Below are 22,878 nucleotides of genomic sequence, written 5' to 3'. Positions count from 1 at the left end.
GGGCTTCCTCCCTGGCTAATGCTAAACAAGGTAACCCAAATATTAGAAACACCTCATAGTGTGCAAAAATGTGCTGTGTAACTTCAGGGGTGTCTTTGCCACTTTGATATTTAGTAAAGCAACACATGCAGACATGCTAACAAGTTCTATTCAGTATATTTCACCTCAGCTTTGTCACGTAGGTGAGTAAGCATATTATTAATATCAGCTTCACTCTTGGCTCTTTTCCTCCCCATCTTGGCAGGCCTTTTACAGCATTGGTTCTGTTGCTGCGGTGTTGTGCAACATGTTCATAAATGACGTGCAGGACTGCTTTCTCATGCACTCCACATCATTTTTAAAGTTTCAAAATGAGCTTTCCGACAGCCTTTTTGCCAATGAATTCATCGCATGTGATTCAATAACAAAATTTATTTCTCCCCGACATTTACATCATCATCATCATCATCATCATCATCCAACTCCGCCCATAAAGTCTTTAACGGTACAAAAAAAGCAGGAAGATTCCGTGAGGAATGATCTCTGTGCACGTTCAGTGTCGTATCTTCATCACAATCCTGATGACTTTCTGTGGTTTTAGGCACGTTGCTGTGACATACAGACGAGGGGGGGGCGGGGGTGTTCACTTGTGAAACTTCTTGCCGGGATCGTTGGCGTGATCCAGGAGGAGTTGGCACGGCGTGAAGTGGTTGCCGTAGACGGCCTCGTATCGCCGCATCTTCTCCACCAGCTTGTCGGCTCCCAGGGTGTCCACGAAGCGGAACGGCCCTGCAAGGCAGGATGCCGGTTAGAGATACTGTAGGGGGCCAAATGGTGTGGGAATGCTGGGGGGAAAAAAAACAAACAAACTCTTGCCCAAGGACACTTCATTATTGTCGCAACAGAATCGAACCAGCAACAGGTTGGGAAACAAGCAAGTTGACAGCCCAAAAATGGGGCAGAATAAAAAATAAGCAAAATGTTAAACGTAATCCAATTTTTCACCAGAAGAGGGCGACAAATGACTGTGGATCTTGGGTGGGAAAATTGGCAGCGATTTTTTTTTTTGCTGACTGCATTCTAAAACAGGATAGACAACGCAACAACGTAATACGCTTTCCACCAGGAGAGGGCGACAAACGACTAATGTGGCTCTTGGAAAAAAATGTCCATTTTGAATGTGGGGAAAAATCTCTCCAGGATGACAGTGCTTCTCACCTTCTCATCTCTAAGGGAGCCCAGCCACCCTACGGAGAAAACTCATTTCGGCCGCTTGAACCCGCCATCTTGTCCTTTCGCTCACTACCCAAAGCTCATGACCGTAGGAACGGAGATGGACCGGTAAATTCACCGCAACAGACCGATGCAAAGTCCGCATCGTCCCGATAGGGCAGAATGAGATGAACATTTTGATGTTGGGACGGTTTCAATCGGTCGAAAAAGGACAAAACAGTTGACAAAAATGATGTGTGAATGCTGACTCAGCAGAAACTTTTCACAACCTGACAACAAATTGACTGGGCTTACCAGTTAAAAAACAAACAAACAAACAAGATCACAAGGAATTATTTTTGTTGTTTTAGTTTGTTGTCTGACCTCCAAGGCAGGGGGGGAACCCCAGGCCGAAAACTGCTCCGATGTCTCCCTCCAGGGGACCGTTCAAGATTCCCTCTTGTAAACACAGCACGGCCTCGTTGACGAACCGGGACACGAGTCGGTATTGGATGTCAGCGTCAGACGAACTGCAGGGGGGGGGGGTCACGTGACCTCTTGCAATAAATAAATACATTTTAAAAAAAAACAAACGGCAACTCACACGGCAGGATTAGGCACCATTTTGTATTTCTCCAAGATTTCCTCCACATCAGGGTTGACTTCTCGGACTTTGAGGCCCGGCTGGTAGACGTAGCAGCCCTTTCCTGACTTGCGACCTTTCAGAGAAAAAGTGAACATTTGGTTTCATGAGCCAACAGTTAGGATTCAACCCTCCCTCACCTTTGAACCCTCTCTCCACCAGCGTCTTCAGAACCTCCACGTTCCCGCCACCAAAGCGGGAGCCAAAGGCTTTGCCGAGATCCTCGGCCACGTGGGCGGCGACGTCGATGCCGACCTCGTCGATCAGCGTGGCGGCGCCCACGGGGAAGCCGAAGCCGGTGGTGAGTGCGTCCAGCTTCTTGGGGTCCGCCCCTTCCTGCAAGGCCACATCCATTGTGGTATGATTACGTTGTGTGTATCGGGCCGTTTTTACATTACATCAGGATAATAACATCACATGAAAGGTGATAAAATGAAAGCAAAAATGGAGAAAAAAAAACAGCAAAAAGGAAATAAAGGATGAAATGTTGATCCAGTATTAATACAGAATAATAAAACAAAGGCTACGTACAGTGTAACATGTCAGTCTTTTTAAAAAATTAAAAAAAAAAACCTAAAGAGTGTCAAAGTAGCCCCTCCCACACCCTTGGAGTTTCACTATGCAGCCCTCAGTTGAAAACGTTTGGCCACAAAGCTCGCAAATGTGCCCCTTTGATGCTTTGCATGGATATGCTAATATACAAGTAGATTCCATAGATTTGAAGAAAAAACTGCATCTCAGCTTTGTCATAGCAGTGAAAAAGTCTTTTTCCCATTTTTGTTTTTTCTATTTTCCAATTATTGCAACTTTCTACATAAATAATCTTCATGGATGTTCTTTTCAAATCATTGTGGCTTTCTTGCCATCATAGAACTTTTCCCCCAAACTTAATTTTCCACGAATTTGAACTTTATTTTGCTTTGTTTTCATAATATTAGGACTTTCAAAAACTGGTTTCATATTTCAACTCCATGCTACTAAAATAACATCATTCTTCCTCATATTATGAGTATATATATATATATATATATATATATATATATATATATATATATATATTCATTCTCAGAAAATTGCGCCTTTTTGCCCCTCCCTCCCAACCCCCGTCGTTAGGATGAGACTTTACTCTTGTAAAATTGCAGCTGTTTCTGCTGCTGTTATTACTTTTTCCCCCAACCTAATTTTCATTGTTTTGGTTGTTTTATCATATTATGTCTTTTAACATTTAAATGTTATGCTAATAAAATAATCATAACATTTGTTATTCATGTAAAATTAAAACTTTTTCTTGTGAGATTCCAACTTTTTTCTCTTAATATTTTGGCTTGATTTTTGTTGTTTTTGTTTTTTTCTTAATGTGCAAAACTCAATAATGTGTTGAACATCTGGAAAGGCATTTATCGGGTCAAGAGTATCAAAAATGATACGTCTGTGTCCGTTATGAGAGAATAGTAGAAAGGCAGAGTTGCTTCAGCCTCCAATCATCCGAGCAGTATCTCCCGTTGAAGTAGTACACACCTGAAATACTCGCACAGCTTCCGCCAACATGGGAGCCAAACAGCGAGTGGTGTAGAATCCTGGTCCATCCTGCACAAATAAGATACTTCACTGTGGCGCACTCACGCTTTGACGGAGTCGTCTACGTTCCACCAACAACTCACCCCCACCACGATGATGACTTTGCCCTGCTTGAGCCCGACGGCCACTGCCGAAGCCGTGGTATCCTTGGAGGTCTGGTCAGTGGTGATGATCTCCAGGAGCTGCATCTTGTCCACCGGAGAGAAGTAGTGCATGCCAATGACCTGGAGGAGGAGAAGCAGGAGGAAGAGGACAGGTTCGTAGAGTCTTCTCTACTTTAGAGAAGGATTTGGGTGTCCAAACCTTGTCTGGCCTCTTGCTGGCGGCGGCGATGTCCTTGATGGGAAGAGCTGAGGTGTTGCTGGCAAATATGCAGTGAGGAGGAACCACCTGCGAGGACGGATGAATTGGAAGCGAGCTCTAAGGCGTGCATCGTGTGCGCCACGGAGTTGTACTTACGGCTTCCACCTCCTTCAGGACCGCATGCTTGATGCTCATGTCCTCAAACACGGCTTCAATCACCATGTCGGCCTTTTCGAAGCCACCGTAGTCCAGCTTGCCGCTCAGGTTGGACAGAACGGAGTCTCTCTCAAAGGTCGTGATGCTCTTCTTCTTGGCCTTGTCGTTCAGTCTGGAAGTTGAATCCATCCCACTTCTGTATAACTCCATCAACCACAACACGTCCAATCGTCTAAACCCACCCTTTGTACACCTGCTGCTCGCCGCGTGCCAGGCCAGCCTCAGTGGTGTCCTTCAGGATGGTGTGCACACCTTTGTCCACCGTCACCTGGGCGATACCTGCTCCCATCAGGCCCGCTCCCAAAATACCAAGAGTCCTGGTGGCAAAAGACAAGACATTTCCGTGTCTATTCCACCTTACAACAGGCTAGCAGAGATCACACCAGAGTCACTGGCCTGGAGGACTACAAAGATGGCCACCAAGTGGCCTCAAATGAGTGTTATTAGAGCGTACTCACACTAGGTCATTCGTACCGGGACGTCTCCTGGCCCCTCCTGTGTTGCCCCCCCATGGCCTGTATGCTTCCGTCATCACTTCTATTCTGCTGCATGGCTGCTGTTTCTATTCTTTTGTTTGTTTACACTATTTCCAGTCTTGTATGGAGTCGCGCTGATTATTTTGTACAAGGTTGCCGTTGTCAGTGGCCGCACGGTGGTCTAGTGGTTAGCATGTTGGCCAACACAGTAACAGTCTGGAGATGGGAAGACCTGGGTTGGATTCTCCCTTGGGCATTTCTGTGTGGAGTTTGCATGTTCTCCCCGTGTGTGTGGGGGTTTTCTCCGGGTACTCCGGTTTCCTCCCACATTCCAAAAACATGCATGTTAGCTTCATTGGAGACTCTAAATTGTCCATAGGTATGAATGTGAGTGCGAATGCTTGTTTGTCTATATGTGCCCTGCCATTGGCTGGCGACCAGTCCAGGGTGTCAGCTGGGATAGACTCCAGCATGCCCCCGCAACCCTAAAGAGGAGAAGCGGTATAGAAAATGGATGGATGGAACGTTGCTGTTGTCAGTTACTTGCAAGACGGGCGACTGCATTAAATAACAGTCTGCTGTATTACTGCAATTTCTATGACTTGATTATTTCCAGTCTTATTTGAAGTCGTTCTGATTATTTTGTCCAAGGTTGCAGCTGTCATTACAGTAATCCCTTGTTTGGCTCAGTCAATAGGTTCTGTTTACAATTTACGACCTTCTCAATGTGGCTTTTGACCATTATTAGAGCCCTCGAGACATGAAATAACACCCCTATACTACGCAATATACAGTAGTAGACATAAGACAAAATAAGATTAGCACTGGGAAAGTTTGGGTTTGTGGACAGTAACTTGCTGCAGTGGCTATTGTCTCATCAGTGCAACATAGTATGACACTATTGACACCTAGTGACCAGTGTAGTCGTGACTACATACAACAACGTGTCTTTCAATAAGTCTTCTGAACGCCTTATATTTGTATTTTAGTTCATGCTTCATTTAGGCCAAAAATAAAAAAACTGTAATTACTGTAGTTGCAAGAGGGGTGACTCCTTGAATTACCACACGTTCTATTCTGCTGTATTACTGCAAATTCTCTGACATAGTGGAATATTTCCAGTCTTCTTTGGAGTCATGATTATTGTCATAAATGACTTGCAACAGCAGAATGAAATGACACGTCTCACACACGCAAAATGTAGCGGCGGCAGAGCGAGCATGGTGTGGGTTTGACTTCTGGATTACTTTGATTCCTTGCGTTTCATTTACATTCTGAATGGTTTTGGTTATCATTCAGGAGGACACTCTATTCGTAGCACGCGTGTAAGTGCTATGGAACGTTGTCCAGCCCTTGACCACCTCTTCCAAACGTGCCAAGAGATGTGACGTGTGCTCACACGAGCCAAACATGCTTTCGGTGTCGAGTGGGCCCCGTCCCGCTACAACACCCTTGCTATGACATCCAGGTACTTACTTGACTTCTTTTTGAGGGGCTCCAAAGCGGTTCTTTTTGCATGCAACTTGACCATGATAGAGGCCGATCAGGGCTGCAGACTCTGTGGTTTTTGCCAGGTATCCAAAGTTCTGAAGACAGACACGAGGCGTACAGTGAGACTTTTAGGCAGACATCCTGCAAAAATGCCATTTATTTGCCTGTTACTTTCACACAGAATCCCAGCGAAGGAACTCGGCAGAGGTCTGCACACTAGAGTGCCATCCGTGACCATTTTTACCTGAGACTCAGCCAAGTATCCGGCGACGGGACCCTGCTCCACTCCGGTCTTCACACACTGGGAGCAAAACAGCAGGAAGTTTAACGTGATGTCCAATTGCAGCACAACTCCAAGAAATGCTTCACTTACTTCAATGATCTTCAGAGGTGCGGGATAAAGCCCCCTGCTCTGCTTCATGACTTTACCGTGGACCGTTTTGTAAATCTGATTGCGCACCAGCTCGAAGCTCATCACATAGTCTTGGATTTCTGCCCAGAGAAAATCAAAAGGTCCCCTATTACGCAAGAGTGGCTTTTAACGATGTGTGTCCCGAGAGCCTGTTTAAGAAACCAAACGTGAGGAAAAATCCATCCTCTCCCCGACTTATTCGCTTCACTTTTTGACAGAAGATGAAGAGGCTTCACTACACATCTTAAAATGCCACCAGGAGCTCTGCCCACTACCTGTCAGTCACAGACGTGGGAGCTGTCAGTTTGATCATGTTTTTCTTCAGCGAATAGGCTAACCTAGCATGGTGTTGCTGCTGAAATGGGAGTGTAATGTTAGCACTGGAGCATCACATGGCCATGCTAGCGTAGCTAAACATTTGTGTCCTCCTCTCCCACTCGTTAATGTTAGGTTGTTGTATGTGATGTGTTGTGCGGAGCTATTGATTTTCTGGTAAAACTTCTGCTGTTGTTTTTTTTTCCCAAATATTTCAACTTTCATCTTGTATATTTTTCTTCTCCTAATATTTTGACTTTATTCCTATGTTATAAATTTGCACCCAACCTAAGTTTCAAAAATTACAACTTTGTCATTGTTTTTGACGTTTAAAAAAACTTTTCTTTAATATTTCCACGTCATGCTACTAAAATGACATTTTCCCTCATACTATTACTTTATTCTTGTGAAAGCATGGCTTTGTGTCCTTGCTAGATTACAACTCTTCTCTTAACATTTTGACTTTTGATTGATTTTCCCAATTTTTGCCGCTGTTGTTTTTTTAAGTTTCCTTGTTAAGTTACATTTTTAGACTGTGCTGCGGGCCGATAAAATCACAGCCGCAGGCGGCCCCGGTGGCGCACTTTGGACACCCCTGACTTAAATGAATACGTACTCTGCATGGCGCCTTTCTCCCTGCGCAGGGGAATCTTCTTGCCCACGATCCCCCTCGCACATTCAATGGCCACCTCCTCCAGGTAGTCGATGGTTCTCTCCTCTGGGCTCTTCAGACCTGGACCTGCAATCGGAGAGGCAGGAACAGGAACGTCAGGCGACTTTAAAACTTTTAAATTACCATTTGAGTCGTTTACCCAGCGTGTCCACTAGCTGGTCAACGAGTCCCATCTTCTTGGCTTTGTCTGCTCTGATGTTTCTTCCTGTCAGCATCATGTCAAAGGCGTTGGGCAGGCCAAGCTGAAACACGGCAACTTCATTTGTCAGCGAAACCAAGCAGCATCAATAACTAATAACCTACAATTCTTCCCGTTTCAAAGATGATGGTCCCTTTTGATTGCGGTATTTACATCTGCTTTATCATTGCGGAGCCCGTTCAAGTCAAACAAAACAGAGAATAATCCGTTTTACATGCAGAAAATGACGCAAAATTATTACAAACGACAAATGGATGGAACTTATTGTTGATTACCTCCCATACATCCTGGCGAGACGGAATTCAAGTGTTTCTCACTGTCTTTATTAAACTGCTGCCACTCACAACTTTCTTATTATTTAGCAGTCACACTTTTGTTTGGGCACTCGATTTGGCGTAACGATACAGGACAGGGCAAAGGGACTAGTGTGTTTATGTGCAGTATTTAGGGATGCCAATTCCAAAACCGATAACATGGATGAACAATACATTTTTCAATTTATGATGAGTGCTGTTTGGCCAGGGGTGCCGTATAAAGGGCAAATGTCAGGACAATTCCAAGGTCCCTTGACTGCCTGGGGGCCCCAAAAACACGTGATTTCATGGGACCCACAATTCCAGGCTGCACCCCTGCTACTAGCTACATGATGGTCTTCTTGTCTGATTCATTCTATTATATTTTTTGGGTTATTAGCTTAGCCTCCTGACTGTCACGCACATATGGGCGAGCGTTGGCCACATGGCTGCCGTTTGACTGGCGATCACACCGCGAGCCTCCAAAGCTCACCATACTCCGTCACGTGTTTGCTCTTCGAATACCGTATGAACTGAAAGCTTTTTAAAACGTGCTACCCCACAAGGGACTTTATGTGGCATGTGTTGGTAGTTACGTTGTTTTTGTTTTGAAGGAACGTGTGAGGACAACGCTGCCCAAGACGTGACTTAGGGCAAGACACTACACTGCATGAAAGGATCGCTGCGGGCTGCAGTAGTGCTAGCCACAGGTGATCGGCGTTGAAAGGCATTTTATTTTTCATGGAAAATCATCCGATACTGATCGAAAATTGGGGCATTCAAAAACTTGACTGTATTTCCATAATTTCTTCAAGAAGGGGCAGCAGTACGGACCATTTTGGGGAGTCTCTGTGTGCCACCCGCTCCAGGCAGAAGACCCAACAGGACTTCGGGAGTCCCCAGCACCGTCTTCTTGCTCTTTGTGGCGACTCTGTACTGGCACGCGATGGCGAACTGGAGAAGTGAACACAGGATGTTCAGCAGTCGCCACACTGATTTGGATTGAGTGGGACGTCAAGGAGACACTTCACTCACCTCCAAGCCGCCTCCCAAGCAGGATCCGTTGATGGCGGCCACAATGGGCTTTGGGGACTTTTCGATCTTCTCAAAAATCTTCTGGCCTTCTTGTGAGAGGGCGGTGACCTCCTCGACGCTGTTGCAGGCCTGGATCATGCTGAGGTTAGGTGATGCATCGTTACTGACAGAATTCCAGGAGGTCTCAGTACCATATTCTCCCAGCTATAAGTCGCTTCAGAGTAGAAGTGGCATCAGTTGAAAAAAAGTGTCATGAAGAGGAAAAGACATACACTCCTGATCAAAATGTGAAGAACAGTTGAAAAATGTCAAGAATGTACATTTTGCACTGGTGGATGTTAAGAAGGTTCAAAGTAGAGCTTCAAAATGCAAAAAGAAGAAATGGGAGTGAGATTAAAAAAAAAAACATTTTCAGTAAGCAATTTATTGCAAACAAACATTAAAGTGAAACAGGCTGTTCATCAGCTGATCAAAAGTTTAAGAGCACATCCTTTAAAAGGCAAAATGTTGGCAAAAATGTGGAGGATCCCATTGGCTGTCCATTGAGACACGGGACCATCCTCGGCCCAAATGAAGGTGGTTACTGGTACCGAGTGCAGTCCAATAACCATCAGGCGCCATCTGCCAGAGAAAGAAGGCTTTTAAGAAGAAAAAAGGTCTTCAAAGGCCTCAACGTTTGGAATTTGCAGGAGAGCCCCAAACTTGGGACATTGAAAGTTGGAAGAAGGTTTTATTCTCCCTTGACGGTCCTGATGGCTTCCAACGTTACTGGCATGACAAGGAGATCCCACCACACGGCACAGTGGAAGGGGCACCATCATGATCCTTCAGTGGAACATTGGTGCTTCAGGTTGTGCAGGGGCGTCAAATGGCAGCCAGCTATGTGGAGATGTTGCAGGGGGCATCCATCATGACTGAAGGCACTCGTCTGTGTGGTGATGACTGGCTTTTTCAACAGGACAATGCTGCACTTCACAAAGGACTTCTTCCAGAGGAATAAGCTCACTATTTCGGTTCCCCTGATCTAAATCCAAGTGAGAACATTTTGAGATGGATGGCAAGGGAAGTTTACAAAAATAGACATCAGTTCCAGACAGTGGATGCCCTGCGTGAAGCCATCTTCACCACCTGGAGCAACATTCCCACTAGCCTCCTGGAAACACTGGCATCAAGCACGCCCAAACCCATTTTTCACCTCATTAACAAGAATGGTTACTAATCATTACTCACTCCTTTTTTCAACATTTAATTTCTATTTTAGGGGGGTTTCAGGTGTTTTTGAGCTACGGTCTTAAACCTTTGATCAGCTGATGAACAGCCTATGCCACTTTAATAATGATCGTTAGCCATAAATGTTTTGTCTCACTTCCATTTCTTCTTCTTGCATTTTGAAGCTCTACTTAGGACCTCCTTAAGATTCACCAATGTACATTCTTGACATTTTTCAACTGGTTTTAGCATTTTAAATCAGCGTATAAGTGGCACTGACCATAAGTTGCATTTACAAGTATTTTTGGTGGAGTTATCATCAGAGTAATTGACATCACTTACTTGATATCGGCTCCCGCGATGAAGCATCCCGGCTTGGACGAGATGAGGACGGCACTCTGGACGGCATTGTCGGCCCACACTTGGTTTATCACTTCTGTCAGCTCTTTCTGCATGTGCACCGACAGCGTGTTGACCTGCGTGAACAATTACCAGACAAATTCAACTGCTGATGATCATACCTCAACAAAACAAAGTCGATTGCGCTTACCTTGGAATTGGGGTCGTTCATTCGGACCACAGCGACGTCGCCCTTGACCTCATAGTTGATGTGGGTCCGGGCTAAAAAATACAAAAAAGTAGGGAAATACAGAATTATATGATGAAAGTAATCTACTTTGGCATCAATTTGTCGACATGCTACAAAGTCATACCTGGCATTGCAGAAGCTACTGAGAAGGTGCGACAGGTTCTTCCTGCAGGGGAAAATAAACAACAATGGTAGTCATTGGTGTCATGGTAGTCGGAGGTGTAGTGGTACATGTATTCCTAAATCGGATTTTTCGAGAAAAAAAAAAAAAGTACGCCTCTATACTGTACAGATTTTCCACACAGTACACATTAATAGTGAGAGACAGGAAGTATAGCCTGAAGCGTCTACTCCAGGGCTGTCCAAACGGTTTTTCCAGTGGGGGCCACATCGTGCCACTTTGATATTTAGTAAAGCAACACATGTAGACATGCTAACAACTTGCATATATTTCATCTCAGCTTTGTCATATAGGTGGAAAAGCCTACCGTAAATCACGGTGTATAAACCACACCCGTGTATTAACCGCACCCCCATTTTCAGGCACACGGCGGGGGAAAAATTTTTACTTCATAAATGCTTGCCAACTCTTTCATCTTAAATCAACATGCGTAAAGGTACTAAGCAATTTCAAAAAGAAGAAGAAAGGAGAAATCTGCCGTCCATCAATTCATCTGCAATGGAATTCACGTAAGAAAAGTTTGCCGTCAACTTGCCGATGATGCCGGTGTTGTGCCGAGTGACAACACCGGACGACTGACTCGTCCACACCGTGCTGCAGTCCTGCTGCCCGGTTCCCAAAGTCTTCTGCATACTGACAGACGCAGAGTTTGAATGCTGCTGTGAAAGATCGCCGTGGCATTTTAGCTTTAGCTGCTTTAGCTTTAGCCTTGATTTACGGTAGCTAATGTTGGTTTAGCGGTGACGCGAGCGGCGTTCTGCGCATGCGCATCAGTTATCCACGTATTACACATAACACTGCATTGCTTCAGTGTGAATTTGAATAAACTCCAACGTTGTATTGTATTTTAAACCATCTGCAACATTTTAATGGAAGCTTAGGTTAGCTTCAGTGTATATAGAGATCGTTTCACTGTGAAAATACAGACAAACAGCAGTCAGATAAGTGAAAAAGGAATTACACTTTCGGCAACTGTACAGCAGAGGGCGCTAAAGTCAAAGCAACTGTCTGACCCACAGACGGCTATTCTAAAGTCTGCTTCTGGTCAATTTCTGTCTGGTCACAGACTTGTCATCGTGTATAAACCGCACCCCGATAGTTGGCGTCTCACCAGTGGAAAAAAAAGCGCGGTTTATACACCGTGATTTACGGTATTTTTAGTATCAACTTCACTCTTTTTCTCACCACATTTTTGCTGTTTTTTTTTTTTCCCAAATATTTCAATATTTCTTCTTAAACAATCTTTGGAAATTTCCTTCTGCTAATATGAACATTCAAACTTGTTCTCCACCTAATTTTCCATAACTGGCAACTTTATTTGTTTTTCTCCTAATATTACCACTTCTAAAAATAAAATGTTTTTCTTTAATATTTCAACACGATGCTACTAAAGCCACATTATTTTTCCTGATCATATTAAGAGTTTATTCTTCTAAATTGCAACTTTTCTCATTACAACACTTTTTTTTTCTTAATATTTTGACTTTGCCTTTCTTCTTGTAAAATTACGGCTGTTTTTTTCCCCATTTGATTGAGACACACACACACACACACACACACACACACACAGTATATATAAAATACAAAAATATATAAATACAAAATAAAAATATTTTTGCTTAATTTTTTTCTTCCCAATTCATTTTTTCCCCTAAATATTTTAACTTTCCATTAAAAAAATATTTTTTTGAAATTTTCTTCTCATGATATGACGTTATTCCCATAATATTGTAACTCCCCCTCAGCTGCCAAATTACAGCTGTTTTTTTCCATTTGATGTAATATACTTGTATATGTGCATGGCTCAGATCAAGGGTACCCTTTGCTGTCTTCAACTTGACTTGAGTAGTATTTGAAACTGTTGTTCTAACAATGTGTACTATCCCTATCACTCTGACGTTTATAGAGTGAGGAAGCTTACCAAAACATAAATTAAGCCTGTTCATGTTTTTATTTTGCGCTAGCACGGCTATGTTTCTAAAAAGTGTCTATATTTGGACATTGAAATGTTACATGTAAAGCATGTCTACTTTTGTTGTGAAATTAATAATATTTTCTCTGATAATTTTGTCATGATTTCTACTTAGAATTAAAGAATGATGTCTGAAATTGGTTTCTAATGTGTTTTATTTAAATATTCTAATAACTGTTGTGTAATCATTAGTGAAAAGTACATAACCTTCGTGTCCGCCTGCCGATGAAAATTTTGAAGAACAAAATTCCATGGAAAAACAAACCCCATGATGATTACAATGGTATATATTCATGGAATAATTACTCAACTCTGCAACTAAAGTAATTTTTTTGTGTATAAAAAAGTAAAATAAGATTATTTGAACAAAAGGCTAACACCAAGTAGACACCGAGTTATGTACTTTACATTTAAGAAAGATTGAACTTGGGAGGGTTGCTATAGGAAATTGATTGAAAAACCAAACTTTTTCGTGCATGAAGCTTCTACTTGAGTCTGTAATTTGGCCGCTATATGCGGTCAGATATTGACCAAGGGAGACAAAATGGGTGGCCGCTGGCCGCGTTGGACAGGTGACTGCTATACACAGGGTCTATAACATGTACATTTGCTGCGGGAGATTTTTCAGTGGCTGCTATAGGCAGGTGGCCGTTCTATAAAGGTGGCCGCTAAGACAGGTTTGACTGTATTTACATATACATACAAAAACACACACACACACACACACACACACACACACACACACACATATATATATAATCTAAACTTTCTTCTTAGAAATGTTCTCCTCCTAATTATGACTTTATTCCCATAGTCGTTTTACTTTATTCTCATACCATTATTAGCGTTCTTCTTCCTCATAATATCACATTATTCTCGCAAAATAACGACTTTTCTCAGCTTTTTTCTCAGATTATTTTGACGTGATTCTTGTAAAATGACTGCCGTTTCCATGTTTTATTTACGTTTCTTGTTAAATTATATTTTTCTGACGTACCGCAAGCCAATAAAGAAACAAATGGCCCCCAGCTTGCACTATGGACACCCCTGGTCTATTTGGTAAACAAATACAATGCAGGCCAGGCCTTAGGCTAGCAATGGCCAGTGTTTTAGTAGTAGTAGTAGTAGTACTTTATTAATCCCACAGCAGGGAAATTCATCTGTTACAGCAGCAAGCAAGATACACAAGTATGTACACAAGTAAAGAATGCATAGTCATAGACAATGCATGCAATGCATAGACATAGTGAATCAGTATACAGTATACAGTACAGTATACTACATTACAGTATATGTGGCTGCCCAGTTACCCTCACTCGTAAACACATTATAATGGGACTGGTTGTTGTTACAACACTGTACAGTAGATGGCATTGTAACTCTTCTAAACACTAAATAACACTGCTCTTCTCAACGAGCAGCAGGTCCTGCTGTGTGCCTCACCTCCAAAACTGTTGCACTTGTCTGCATCGCTTTACCTTCATAAATACAAACTCCAGCATACAATTACGTCGCTGTAGCTTGGTTTATATCCAGGTCAGTTATGTAAATAGAACATTGTAGGTGTGTGCCACTACGTGCACTGTTAGCTCCCCAGTGGTAGTTGTTTTTCTCCCTTTAAAAGGCACAGAAAAGGGGAAGACGTGTGGTCATGTTCCACCGAAGGATAACACACTTGGACCTCAATGTGTGTATAAATCAAGGTGGAACACTCCAGAAAGTCACCTCAAGACGCTCCCACTGCAACCCAGAGTAACAGCGACCTTTCACCCACATTCCCCGCCTACCAGCCAGGCAGTCACTCACTACAATGGCGAATGAATGGCACACATTTGAGCAAACATTATTTCAATGTATGTCATATCTTTGACAGCGTCGTATATTATACATAGTTAATATATACAGGATGTATCAAATATTCTACAGTATGATACAGCATTCAGCTAACGCCCAAGGATCACTTGTGAGAGGCATGTTAGCTAACTTGCGTTATTTGCATATGCATGCGAATAATTAGGTCAAACATGTACTTTTATACGTGTAAAGGAACAAAAATGTCATGTTTCTTCATACATTAGCACACGTTTATTACAATACTTGGCGATGACAATTAGAAACACAGCTAACGTTACAAAACAAAACACCGTTAGTGCTCCTACGCGTATATAAATAACACATTCCCGCAAGTTAAAGTATTAGTTGTTTTTTTTACCTGGTGCTGCAGCGTATCGCCTAAATGTCAATCTGGAGAGAGCACCAAGGGCTCGAACACCAGCCATGTTTGCTCGGAGGAGCGGAGGTCAGCACGGAGCTTCTTCTTCTTCTTCTTCTTCTTCTTCTTCTTCTTCTTCTTCTTCTTCTTCTTCTTCTTCTTCTTCTTTTAGTTTAAGGGCGCGTTGCAACCATGACTTTAAAAGGTGCATACCGCCACTTACTGTACCAGAGTATGTACCATGGGCCATATACAGTATCTTACTTTATGCTAATTTAGATAATGAGACTACTTATACTACTACTAATAATAATCCTAATAATAATACTATAATAAAATATTCAAATAATTATCTGTATTTTATTATATAACCCTGTGCAGCGCGGAGCTTCTTCTTTGGTTTTATGGCGGTTGGCATCCGTCACTCTGGCGCATTACCGCCCCCTTTCAGTAGTCTTCTCTGCATTCACACGCTCACCAGTGCCATATAGCGCACACATACTTGTAGTCGTGTGAAAAAGTGTTTGCCCCCTCCCTGATTTCTTTGTTTTTTTTGCATGTTTGTCACACCTAAAAGTTTCAGATCATCAAACAAATGTAAATAGTCAATGACAACACAACTGAACAAAAAATGCAGTTTTTAAATGGAGCTTTTTATTATTAACAGAGAAAAAACATGCAAACCGACATGGCCCTGTGTGTAAAAGTGATTACCCCAATGTTAAAACATAACTTAACTGAGATTAATTGAGATCTATCGATCTAGAAAAGGTTATAAAGCCATTTCTAAAGTTTTGGGACTCCAGCAAACCACAGTGAGAGCCATTATCCACAAATGGCCAAAACATGGAACAGTGGTGGAGCCTCCCAGGAGTGGCTGGCCAACAAAACGACCCCAAGAGCGCAGTAACGACTCATCCGAGATGTCACAAAAGACTCCACAACATCCAAAGAAGTGCAGGCCTCACTTGCCTCAGTTAAGGTCAGTGTTCATGACTCCACCATAAGAAAGACACTGGGCAAAAATGACCTGCATGGCAGAGTTCCAAGACCAAAACCACTGCTGAACAAAAACAACATTAAGGCTCGTCTCACTTTAGCCAGAAAACATCTTGATGATCCCCAAGACCTTTGGGAAAATACTGAATGATAACAATTGTGCAAAATTCCTCCCCAGCGCCGGAAGAGACTCATTGCAAGTTATCACAAACGCTTGATTGCAGTTGTTGCTGCTAAGGGGGGCCCAACCAGTTATTAGGTTTAGGGGGCCATCACTTTTTCACACAGGGACATGTCGCTTTGGAATTTTTCCTCCGTTAATAATAAAAGGTTTGATTTAAAAACTGCATTTTGTGTTCAGTTGTGTTAACTAATATTAAAATTTCTTGGTTGATCTGAACATTTAAGTGTGCAAGAGTCCAAAAAAAATTAAAAATCAGGAAGGGGACAAACACTTTTTCACCCCCAGAACAACACCTTGATTATACCTCCTGCACATCAGGATGAGATGCTCAGCTGACTCCTGTTCCTGATGCTGAGTCTGAGCATATAATTGTCTTCTTTTGCGATGTTAACGCCACCCATTTTACTGCCACCATTTCTACTGTCCATCCATCCATCTTCTATGCCGCTAATCCTCACTGGGGTCATAGGTATGCTGGAGCCTATCCCAGCTGACTTTGGGCGAGAGGCGAGGTACACCCTGGACTGGTCGCCAGCCAATCACAGGGCACATTTAGACAAACAAGCATTCACACTCACATTCATACCTATGGACAATTTAGAGTCGCCAATGAACCTAACATGCATTGGAATGTGGGAGGAAAACGGAGTACCCGGAGAAAACCCACGCACACACAGGGAGAACATTTCTACTGTGTGTACCCCTAATCTTCCCCCTGTTCTTTTGTGCTTTTCCTAATACAGTCACCCTAAATCCTGTTCCCCCTAGCTGTGCCTGGATTTTTCGCCCCGTCTGTGTATACCTGTACAAAGTCACCATATTGTTGTTCTACTCAGTTGGTCCACTGTCTTTCCTGTATTTTAATCTCTAGTAATGATAAATCAACTCTTGGGCTCTTTAGTCTCCATGGTGCCTCTTCAGGGTGTGCCACGAGGGGGCTTATTTGTAGTCCTTTTTTCCAGCTCCTTTGCTATTCTATTACCTATTTTGGCAAGATGCTCACTGTTGCTCTTCCCATTCTCCCAACTTTCCTGTAATGCTTCACTTGTTGGGTGATTGGCCTTTGTCCTCTCAACTTCACCAAATAATAAGCCATCAGTTGCTTCCTGCTTATCTCTGGTGGCATTTCGCCAGTCTCTACCTGGATGGCTGGAATTAAAGAAATAAAGTTTTTTATTTCTCGTAAGGTCACATAACATCTCCAACTCTTTTTTGCATGAATTTAAGACTTTATTCTTGTAAATGTAATTATAATAATAATGGATTCAATTTTTATAGCGCTTTTCAAGGCACCCAAAGCGCTTCACAATGAAGTGAACCCATTATTCATTCACTCCTTAGTCACACACTGGTGGTGGTGGTAGACTACATCTGTAACCCCAGCTGCCCTGGGGTAGTCTTGATGGGAACATGGCTGTCAATTTGCACCTACGCCCTCTCCGACCACCACCAAACATTCATACACCAGTGCGGGCAGCACTTGAGTCAAGGTGGGTGAAGGGACACAGGGACACAACGACTGTGACTGCGTGGAGGGAGCGAAGATGGAACCTATAATCTTCCGATTGCTGGACGACCCGCCCCACCTCCTGAGCCACTGCTGCCCTTTTGCACAACTTTTTATATTAGGGCTACATTGACAAAAAAATGGGAGATTTCGAGAATAAAGTTGTAAATTTACAAGAATAAAGTCTTGAAATCTGAGATTTTATTTTTTTTTCAATGTGGCCCTAATAAATCACATAAATGCAAATCACAAATCACATAAATGCAAATCACATAAATGCTGCAGGATGAAAAACAAATGCAAAAGAAAAATGCTGCAAATGGCAAAAATACACAAAAACCCACGGGAGAAATGCTGCACTTTCCTTTGTTAAACACTTGGCCTCATCAACGACAACATTAGCTATTCCCCATTAGCTATTTCAACTTAATGGCAGCATACCTACATGCCAAAAGACGGCCATTAAAGTTTTGGCTCCATCCAACTCGCAATGTACATTTTGGCTATCCTAGCCCCATCCCATAGTTGCCAAAAGTGAAAGTGAAAAAAGTAACATAAAACTGCGTGTGTAAGTCAAGTTCAAAAACTGCGACTCTGAAAAGAATAACAGTGCTTTCTCTGGAAAAAGATGAACGTGAAGGAGACACCGGACGAGTGTCACAGAAAAGCACATACTGATGTAAAAATATCCAAATAATACAAACTGGATTTCATTTTTGAATGGAATCTTTTTCAGTGACACTTTTCACTTTTACTCTCGAGTACATTTTAAATAAAAATTCTACATGAGTATTTATTTTTTTGACCTGCACTTTTATTTCGACTTGAGTAAAATCTCAGCGAAGTAACTGTACTTTTACTCGAGTACAATATTTTAGTACTCTCTGTTTAAATGCACTCGTGGCAATGCATTATTAATTATGTATAGAATAGTAATGAGTCAATCACCCCTTATTTTCTTTTCTTTTATTCAGCACTATTCAATTACATGACAGTGGGACATCACAAGGTACAGTAGCAGCCCTGATGGAGGCGGGCCTTGTGTGTCGTCACTGTCCAAACACCCAATCAACGACCGGAACTTCACATAGCAACGCCAATCAGCGGAGAGGGGCCGCCTGGTTGCGAAGGTAGAGGCAAGTGTTTCCACTGACTGAAGCTGACAGCTTTACTAGTAATATTCTCCACGCATACCTGTTAACTTTAGCTCGCAAAGCACAGGGCTATCATGTCAGCGCCGTATTTAATAATGTCTCCACGTTAGCGGGGCCTCGTCGGGAGCCTTTGAGCTTAACTGCAGGACGCACGCAATTGTTACAATGCCATCCCCGATGGAGGGCTCGTCCAGAGGCGAGGGGGACCTCTTCACTGTGGTGAAACATGAGCTGACAAACGGTAAGAGAGAGCTTTTCGGCTTCGTTCAAACTGCCAGCCTTTCTCGGGAGTCATGTTCTTAAAACGGCAACAAAAAAAGAGGCGGGGTTAAGCGAACGTTGACATTAGGCGACTCCTTTAAGTGGCTGCCTGGCGCGCTCACTAACGTTACCTAACCATTTAACCACTGACGCTAGCTAATAACCAACTTAACATTACCTTACGACTCGCTGCTAGTTTTCCCATTCAACGAGATTAAAAAAGCGAGTTTATCATGTTAGCCTGCGCTGTTGTGTACTCTGTTAGAAGTCGTGCTGTTTTCCCCTTGCAAACTATTAGCTAACCTCCCGCTAGGTGAGCTGTCAAGTCAGGCTAACGTTAGCGTCGTCAAAACATGCCTCATTTAACCTTTTGAACATCACCGCTTCAATCTTTTAGTGGAAACGAACGTGACTTGGGGCTATGATAAACACAATACGAGACGAACCCGGCAGTAAAGTAACAGCTTCGGTGTCTTTATGATAGGATGCAGGTTGTTTTGAAGAATTGTAATAGGACTATCTGCTGTGCAAAGGTAAGCTCCTCTTTTAACACTGTTTGGATTGTATGTTGACAACATAAACGACGACCTGAAAAAGTACAGGCAATTGAAATGCTTGTTGTGGTACATTCTTTGCTCTTGTTGTTGTACAGTTGTATTAGGTAGCCCTATTGTACTGAGCAGCCAGGGCTTGGACTTGGCGGGTTTTCCTAGGTCACAACTCTCGACTACTTCTGAGTCACGAAAAAAATAGCCAAAGAAAAAGCAACACTCACTTGTTGAGAGTGTCTTTTAAGTGCTCAACTGTGCTGTTGTCCTGTGATAGGACGTTTGGTAGAAATGCTTTTAGATGGGGGAGGAGCCCACAGCAGCACGTGCTGCTCAGTTAAACTCTCCAAAAGTCTCTGAAAGATTAGTGGGTTTTTAGAGGGGCCTGATAATTCACTAAATATAGCGACAAAGTTGCAAACACCCATCCCTCCTGCTACATGTTCTTCTCCTCTGGCACACCAGGTGCGCTATAATGTGTTTATGAGCGAGGGCAAGCAAGCAGCACCCAATCTTATTTGTGACGGGCCGCAGTGTAGGCCATCATTACATTCTTAATAGAGTTTAATTTAAGGAAGGCCTTTTTTCTAAAGATAGTTTGAGGAACAGCTGCATTTCCCTCACCCGCTTCTACTTCCTCTTGCATGGCGGCGAAAGCGCTTCACCTTTGCTGTCAGTCTATTAATATCCGTTGAATTCAACATTGGCCTGGGTGGGGGTGGGCGAGCATGACAACGGCGTTATGCAAGGCAAACTTCTGACCTCACAGCCGTGAGGCGCGCGCATTCTAGTGCCCTAATAGCCTTGTCACGTCTAATTGGAGGCGCTTTAATTGCAACGCACACACACACACGTCTGGCACTGCTCATGGAAAGATTGTGATGCACACACGAGGAGACACAGAAGACCTTAAAGACGGACTATAATGACCCTTCTGTGTTTAATGTGGCGTCATGCTCGTACACTGTGTGAGCCTGTTGTGCATATTAGAGTGGGCGTCAACAGCAAGACACACTATTTCTGGAGTGTACATGTGTCCTTTTTATTGTGTTGCACATTTGGATAGGTCAACAAACCCGAAGATGCCCGGGGTGTGTGTGTGTGTGTGTGTGTGTGTGTGTGTGTGTGTGTGTGTGTGTCATTCACCCTGACTTTCCTTGCAGGCTCACTGCTTTATTGCTTTAAAATCACAGCTTGAATGTCCTAGTTCTCTCTCAGACTAGCCCTGTGTGATATTTTAACCATACACAAGTATTTTCAATTCATATGCATGCAAGCGATATAGAAAATGGATGGATAGATGAATATAATATTCACAAAGTCATGTAAGGAAAGCAACAGTAAGCCTCTCTCTGGTGTCTGTTTAAAGTCCAATTTTAGGCAAAATGAGGAAAAAAAAACAAAACAAAAAAGTCCTTGTGCAAACGCTGCTAGAAAATACACGGGGCAATTTTTTTAGCTCCGCCAACACAGGAGGGTTTGTTTTTGCTCTTTTTTTTGGCTTGAATGTAACTAAAAAGCTTATTCAGGAATATTTAGCAGGAATTATTTCTATGAAATGACCAATCCATGTAACAATTTGTATGTCATGTATTTGAATTTCTTGAAATAGAAAGTGATTGATTCTTTTTGTAATTATTGTATGTTCATATACGAATTGCACTTTTTTAACTTGAAACATTTTTTTTAGTCATATTGTGTTCATTGTATTAAATTTAAACTTCTTTGTTATTATTATCATCATTGCCTTCCTTCACTGATTGGCTGGTAGAAGTCACATGCTTCTACTGCCAAATCTGGCTCTTTGGCCTAGAAAAGGTAATGTTTGCTATGCTGTTGATGTTGAACTGTCAGGCAATGGATAAGGTAGTTTATTGTTGGTTCTTGAATTACTGTAATGGTATACACTTCTGCCTTCCATGGCGGAGGGCTCAGGCTTGATTCCCGGCCAGGGTCGCATCAGGAAGGGCATCCAGTGTAAAAACTAAGCCATGCTATGGTGCCCCATGACAGGGAAAAGCCAAAAGTGGTAAAAAAAAAAAAAAAGTAGTTTTTTGCGTAAAACATGGATGTGATTGCGTTAATGTCATGTTTTGTTTGTGTTCTGCCTGTAGCCAACCTGACGGGCCATGTGGAGAGGGTGGGAATTGAAAACTTTGAGCTTTTAAAGGTGCTGGGCACAGGAGGTGAGTTCGCAATCATTGAAAATGTGTCACTTATTCATGACTAAATGACCTCGTCCTCCTCCCTCCAGCCTACGGCAAGGTGTTCCTGGTGAGGAAGGTGAGCGGCCACGACGCGGGCAAGCTGTACGCCATGAAGGTCCTCAAGAAGGCCACCATCGTGCAGAAGGCCAAGACCGCCGAGCACACGCGGTCTGAGCGGCAGGTGCTGGAGCACATCCGCCAGTCTCCGTTCCTGGTCACGCTCCATTACGCTTTCCAGACCGACACCAAGTTGCACCTCATCCTCGGTCAGCGTGGTTTTTGCGTGTGACTCGCTGGCGAGGGGAAGGCATTCACACGTCATTCTAAACAACTTGTTTGCAGATTACGTCAACGGCGGCGAGCTCTTCACACACTTGGTGCAACGAGTACGCTTCAAGGAGCAGGAGGTGGCGCTGTACAGCGGCGAGATTGTGCTGGCGCTGGAGCATCTAAACAAGGTGAGGCTCAAGGGCCAATAGTATAGAAATGAAACTTTAGAGTAGTTCGTGTAGAGCTGGTGCAGGAGTATAGATTCACTATGTACTGAAAATGAGTCAAGGCATAGTCATTATTGGATAAATAGCTGGCAACACAAGTGAGTACAGAAATAATTGTCACTCGTCTCCAGTCAAGCATGGAGGTGTTGGTGCACGAGTGCTGCCAACACCAAGCTAAGCTGCGGTTCATTGAAGGGAAACACGAATTCCAACACGTACTGTGACATTGTGAAGCAGAAACTGGACCATTTGGCAGCTTTTATGACAGTACATCTTGTCAAGAGTCAATACTATGTAAATGTAAACTTGGATATCCTTTAGAGTAGTCAGTGTACAGCTTGTACAGCAGTAAAGATTCACTGTGCACTGAAAATGAGACAACACACAGCTGTTATTGTATAAATAGCTGGCAACACAAGTGAGTAACAAGAGAATTGTGCCTTGCCTACAGTCAGGCATGGTAGTGTTGGTGCACAAGTGCTGCCAGCACCAAGGTGAGCTGCGGTTCATTGAAGGGAAACTTGAATTCCGAC

General features: G+C 43.1%; 2 protein-coding genes across 7 annotated transcripts in view; one reads left to right on the top strand and one right to left on the bottom strand.

Moving 5' to 3' along the window:
* Positions 1-396: 396 nt before the first annotated feature.
* hadhab (hydroxyacyl-CoA dehydrogenase trifunctional multienzyme complex subunit alpha b) lies at positions 397-15,143 on the bottom strand. 2 transcript variants are annotated; one of them, XM_054797073.1, is made up of 20 exons: positions 14,989-15,143; positions 10,748-10,789; positions 10,585-10,655; positions 10,377-10,510; positions 8,826-8,964; positions 8,625-8,744; positions 7,438-7,540; positions 7,242-7,364; positions 6,272-6,390; positions 6,143-6,199; positions 5,884-5,993; positions 4,114-4,248; positions 3,872-4,043; positions 3,716-3,802; positions 3,496-3,636; positions 3,353-3,421; positions 1,975-2,170; positions 1,796-1,910; positions 1,576-1,721; positions 397-768 (listed from the first exon to the last, which is right to left on the bottom strand). In XM_054797073.1, exons 1-20 carry the CDS (start codon positions 15,053-15,055, stop codon positions 623-625), a joined length of 2,292 nt encoding a protein of 763 aa, XP_054653048.1. In that variant the 5' UTR covers positions 15,056-15,143; the 3' UTR covers positions 397-622. The 2 variants fall into 2 exon arrangements, with proteins under 2 accessions (XP_054653048.1, XP_054653049.1); XM_054797074.1 differs by lacking the exons at positions 10,585-10,655; positions 10,748-10,789; positions 14,989-15,143 and having other exon boundaries at positions 8,826-9,039.
* Positions 15,144-18,790: 3,647 nt separating this feature from the next.
* rps6ka5 (ribosomal protein S6 kinase, polypeptide 5) overlaps positions 18,791-22,878 on the top strand; it is a 29,622-nt gene continuing 25,534 nt past the window's right edge. For 2 of the 5 annotated variants that reach the window (XM_054796228.1, XM_054796224.1), the window contains exons 1-4: positions 18,791-19,073; positions 21,756-21,827; positions 21,896-22,114; positions 22,191-22,306. In XM_054796228.1, the coding sequence (XP_054652203.1) occupies positions 18,998-19,073; positions 21,756-21,827; positions 21,896-22,114; positions 22,191-22,306 (483 nt within the window). In that variant the 5' untranslated portion in view covers positions 18,791-18,997. The other 3 variants (XM_054796226.1, XM_054796225.1, XM_054796227.1) reach the window with 3 other exon arrangements.

Source organism: Dunckerocampus dactyliophorus, chromosome 13 (assembly GCF_027744805.1).
Source record: "Dunckerocampus dactyliophorus isolate RoL2022-P2 chromosome 13, RoL_Ddac_1.1, whole genome shotgun sequence".
Classification (NCBI taxonomy): Eukaryota; Metazoa; Chordata; class Actinopteri; order Syngnathiformes; family Syngnathidae; genus Dunckerocampus; species Dunckerocampus dactyliophorus.
The sequence above is the reverse complement of the archived record's forward strand: the minus strand, read 5'-3'. Positions and strand labels throughout refer to the sequence as shown.

Coding starts and splice junctions, on each gene's coding strand:
- hadhab (XM_054797073.1), bottom strand. CDS start 15,055: ATGGCTGGTGTTCGAGCCCTTGGTGCTCTCTCCAGATTGACATTTAGG. Junction 10,790..14,988: donor GCGATACGCTGCAGCACCAG/GTAAAAAAAACA, acceptor TTTCCCCTGCAG/GAAGAACCTGTCGCACCTTC. Junction 6,200..6,271: donor CACCTCTGAAGATCATTGAA/GTAAGTGAAGCA, acceptor TTTTGCTCCCAG/TGTGTGAAGACCGGAGTGGA.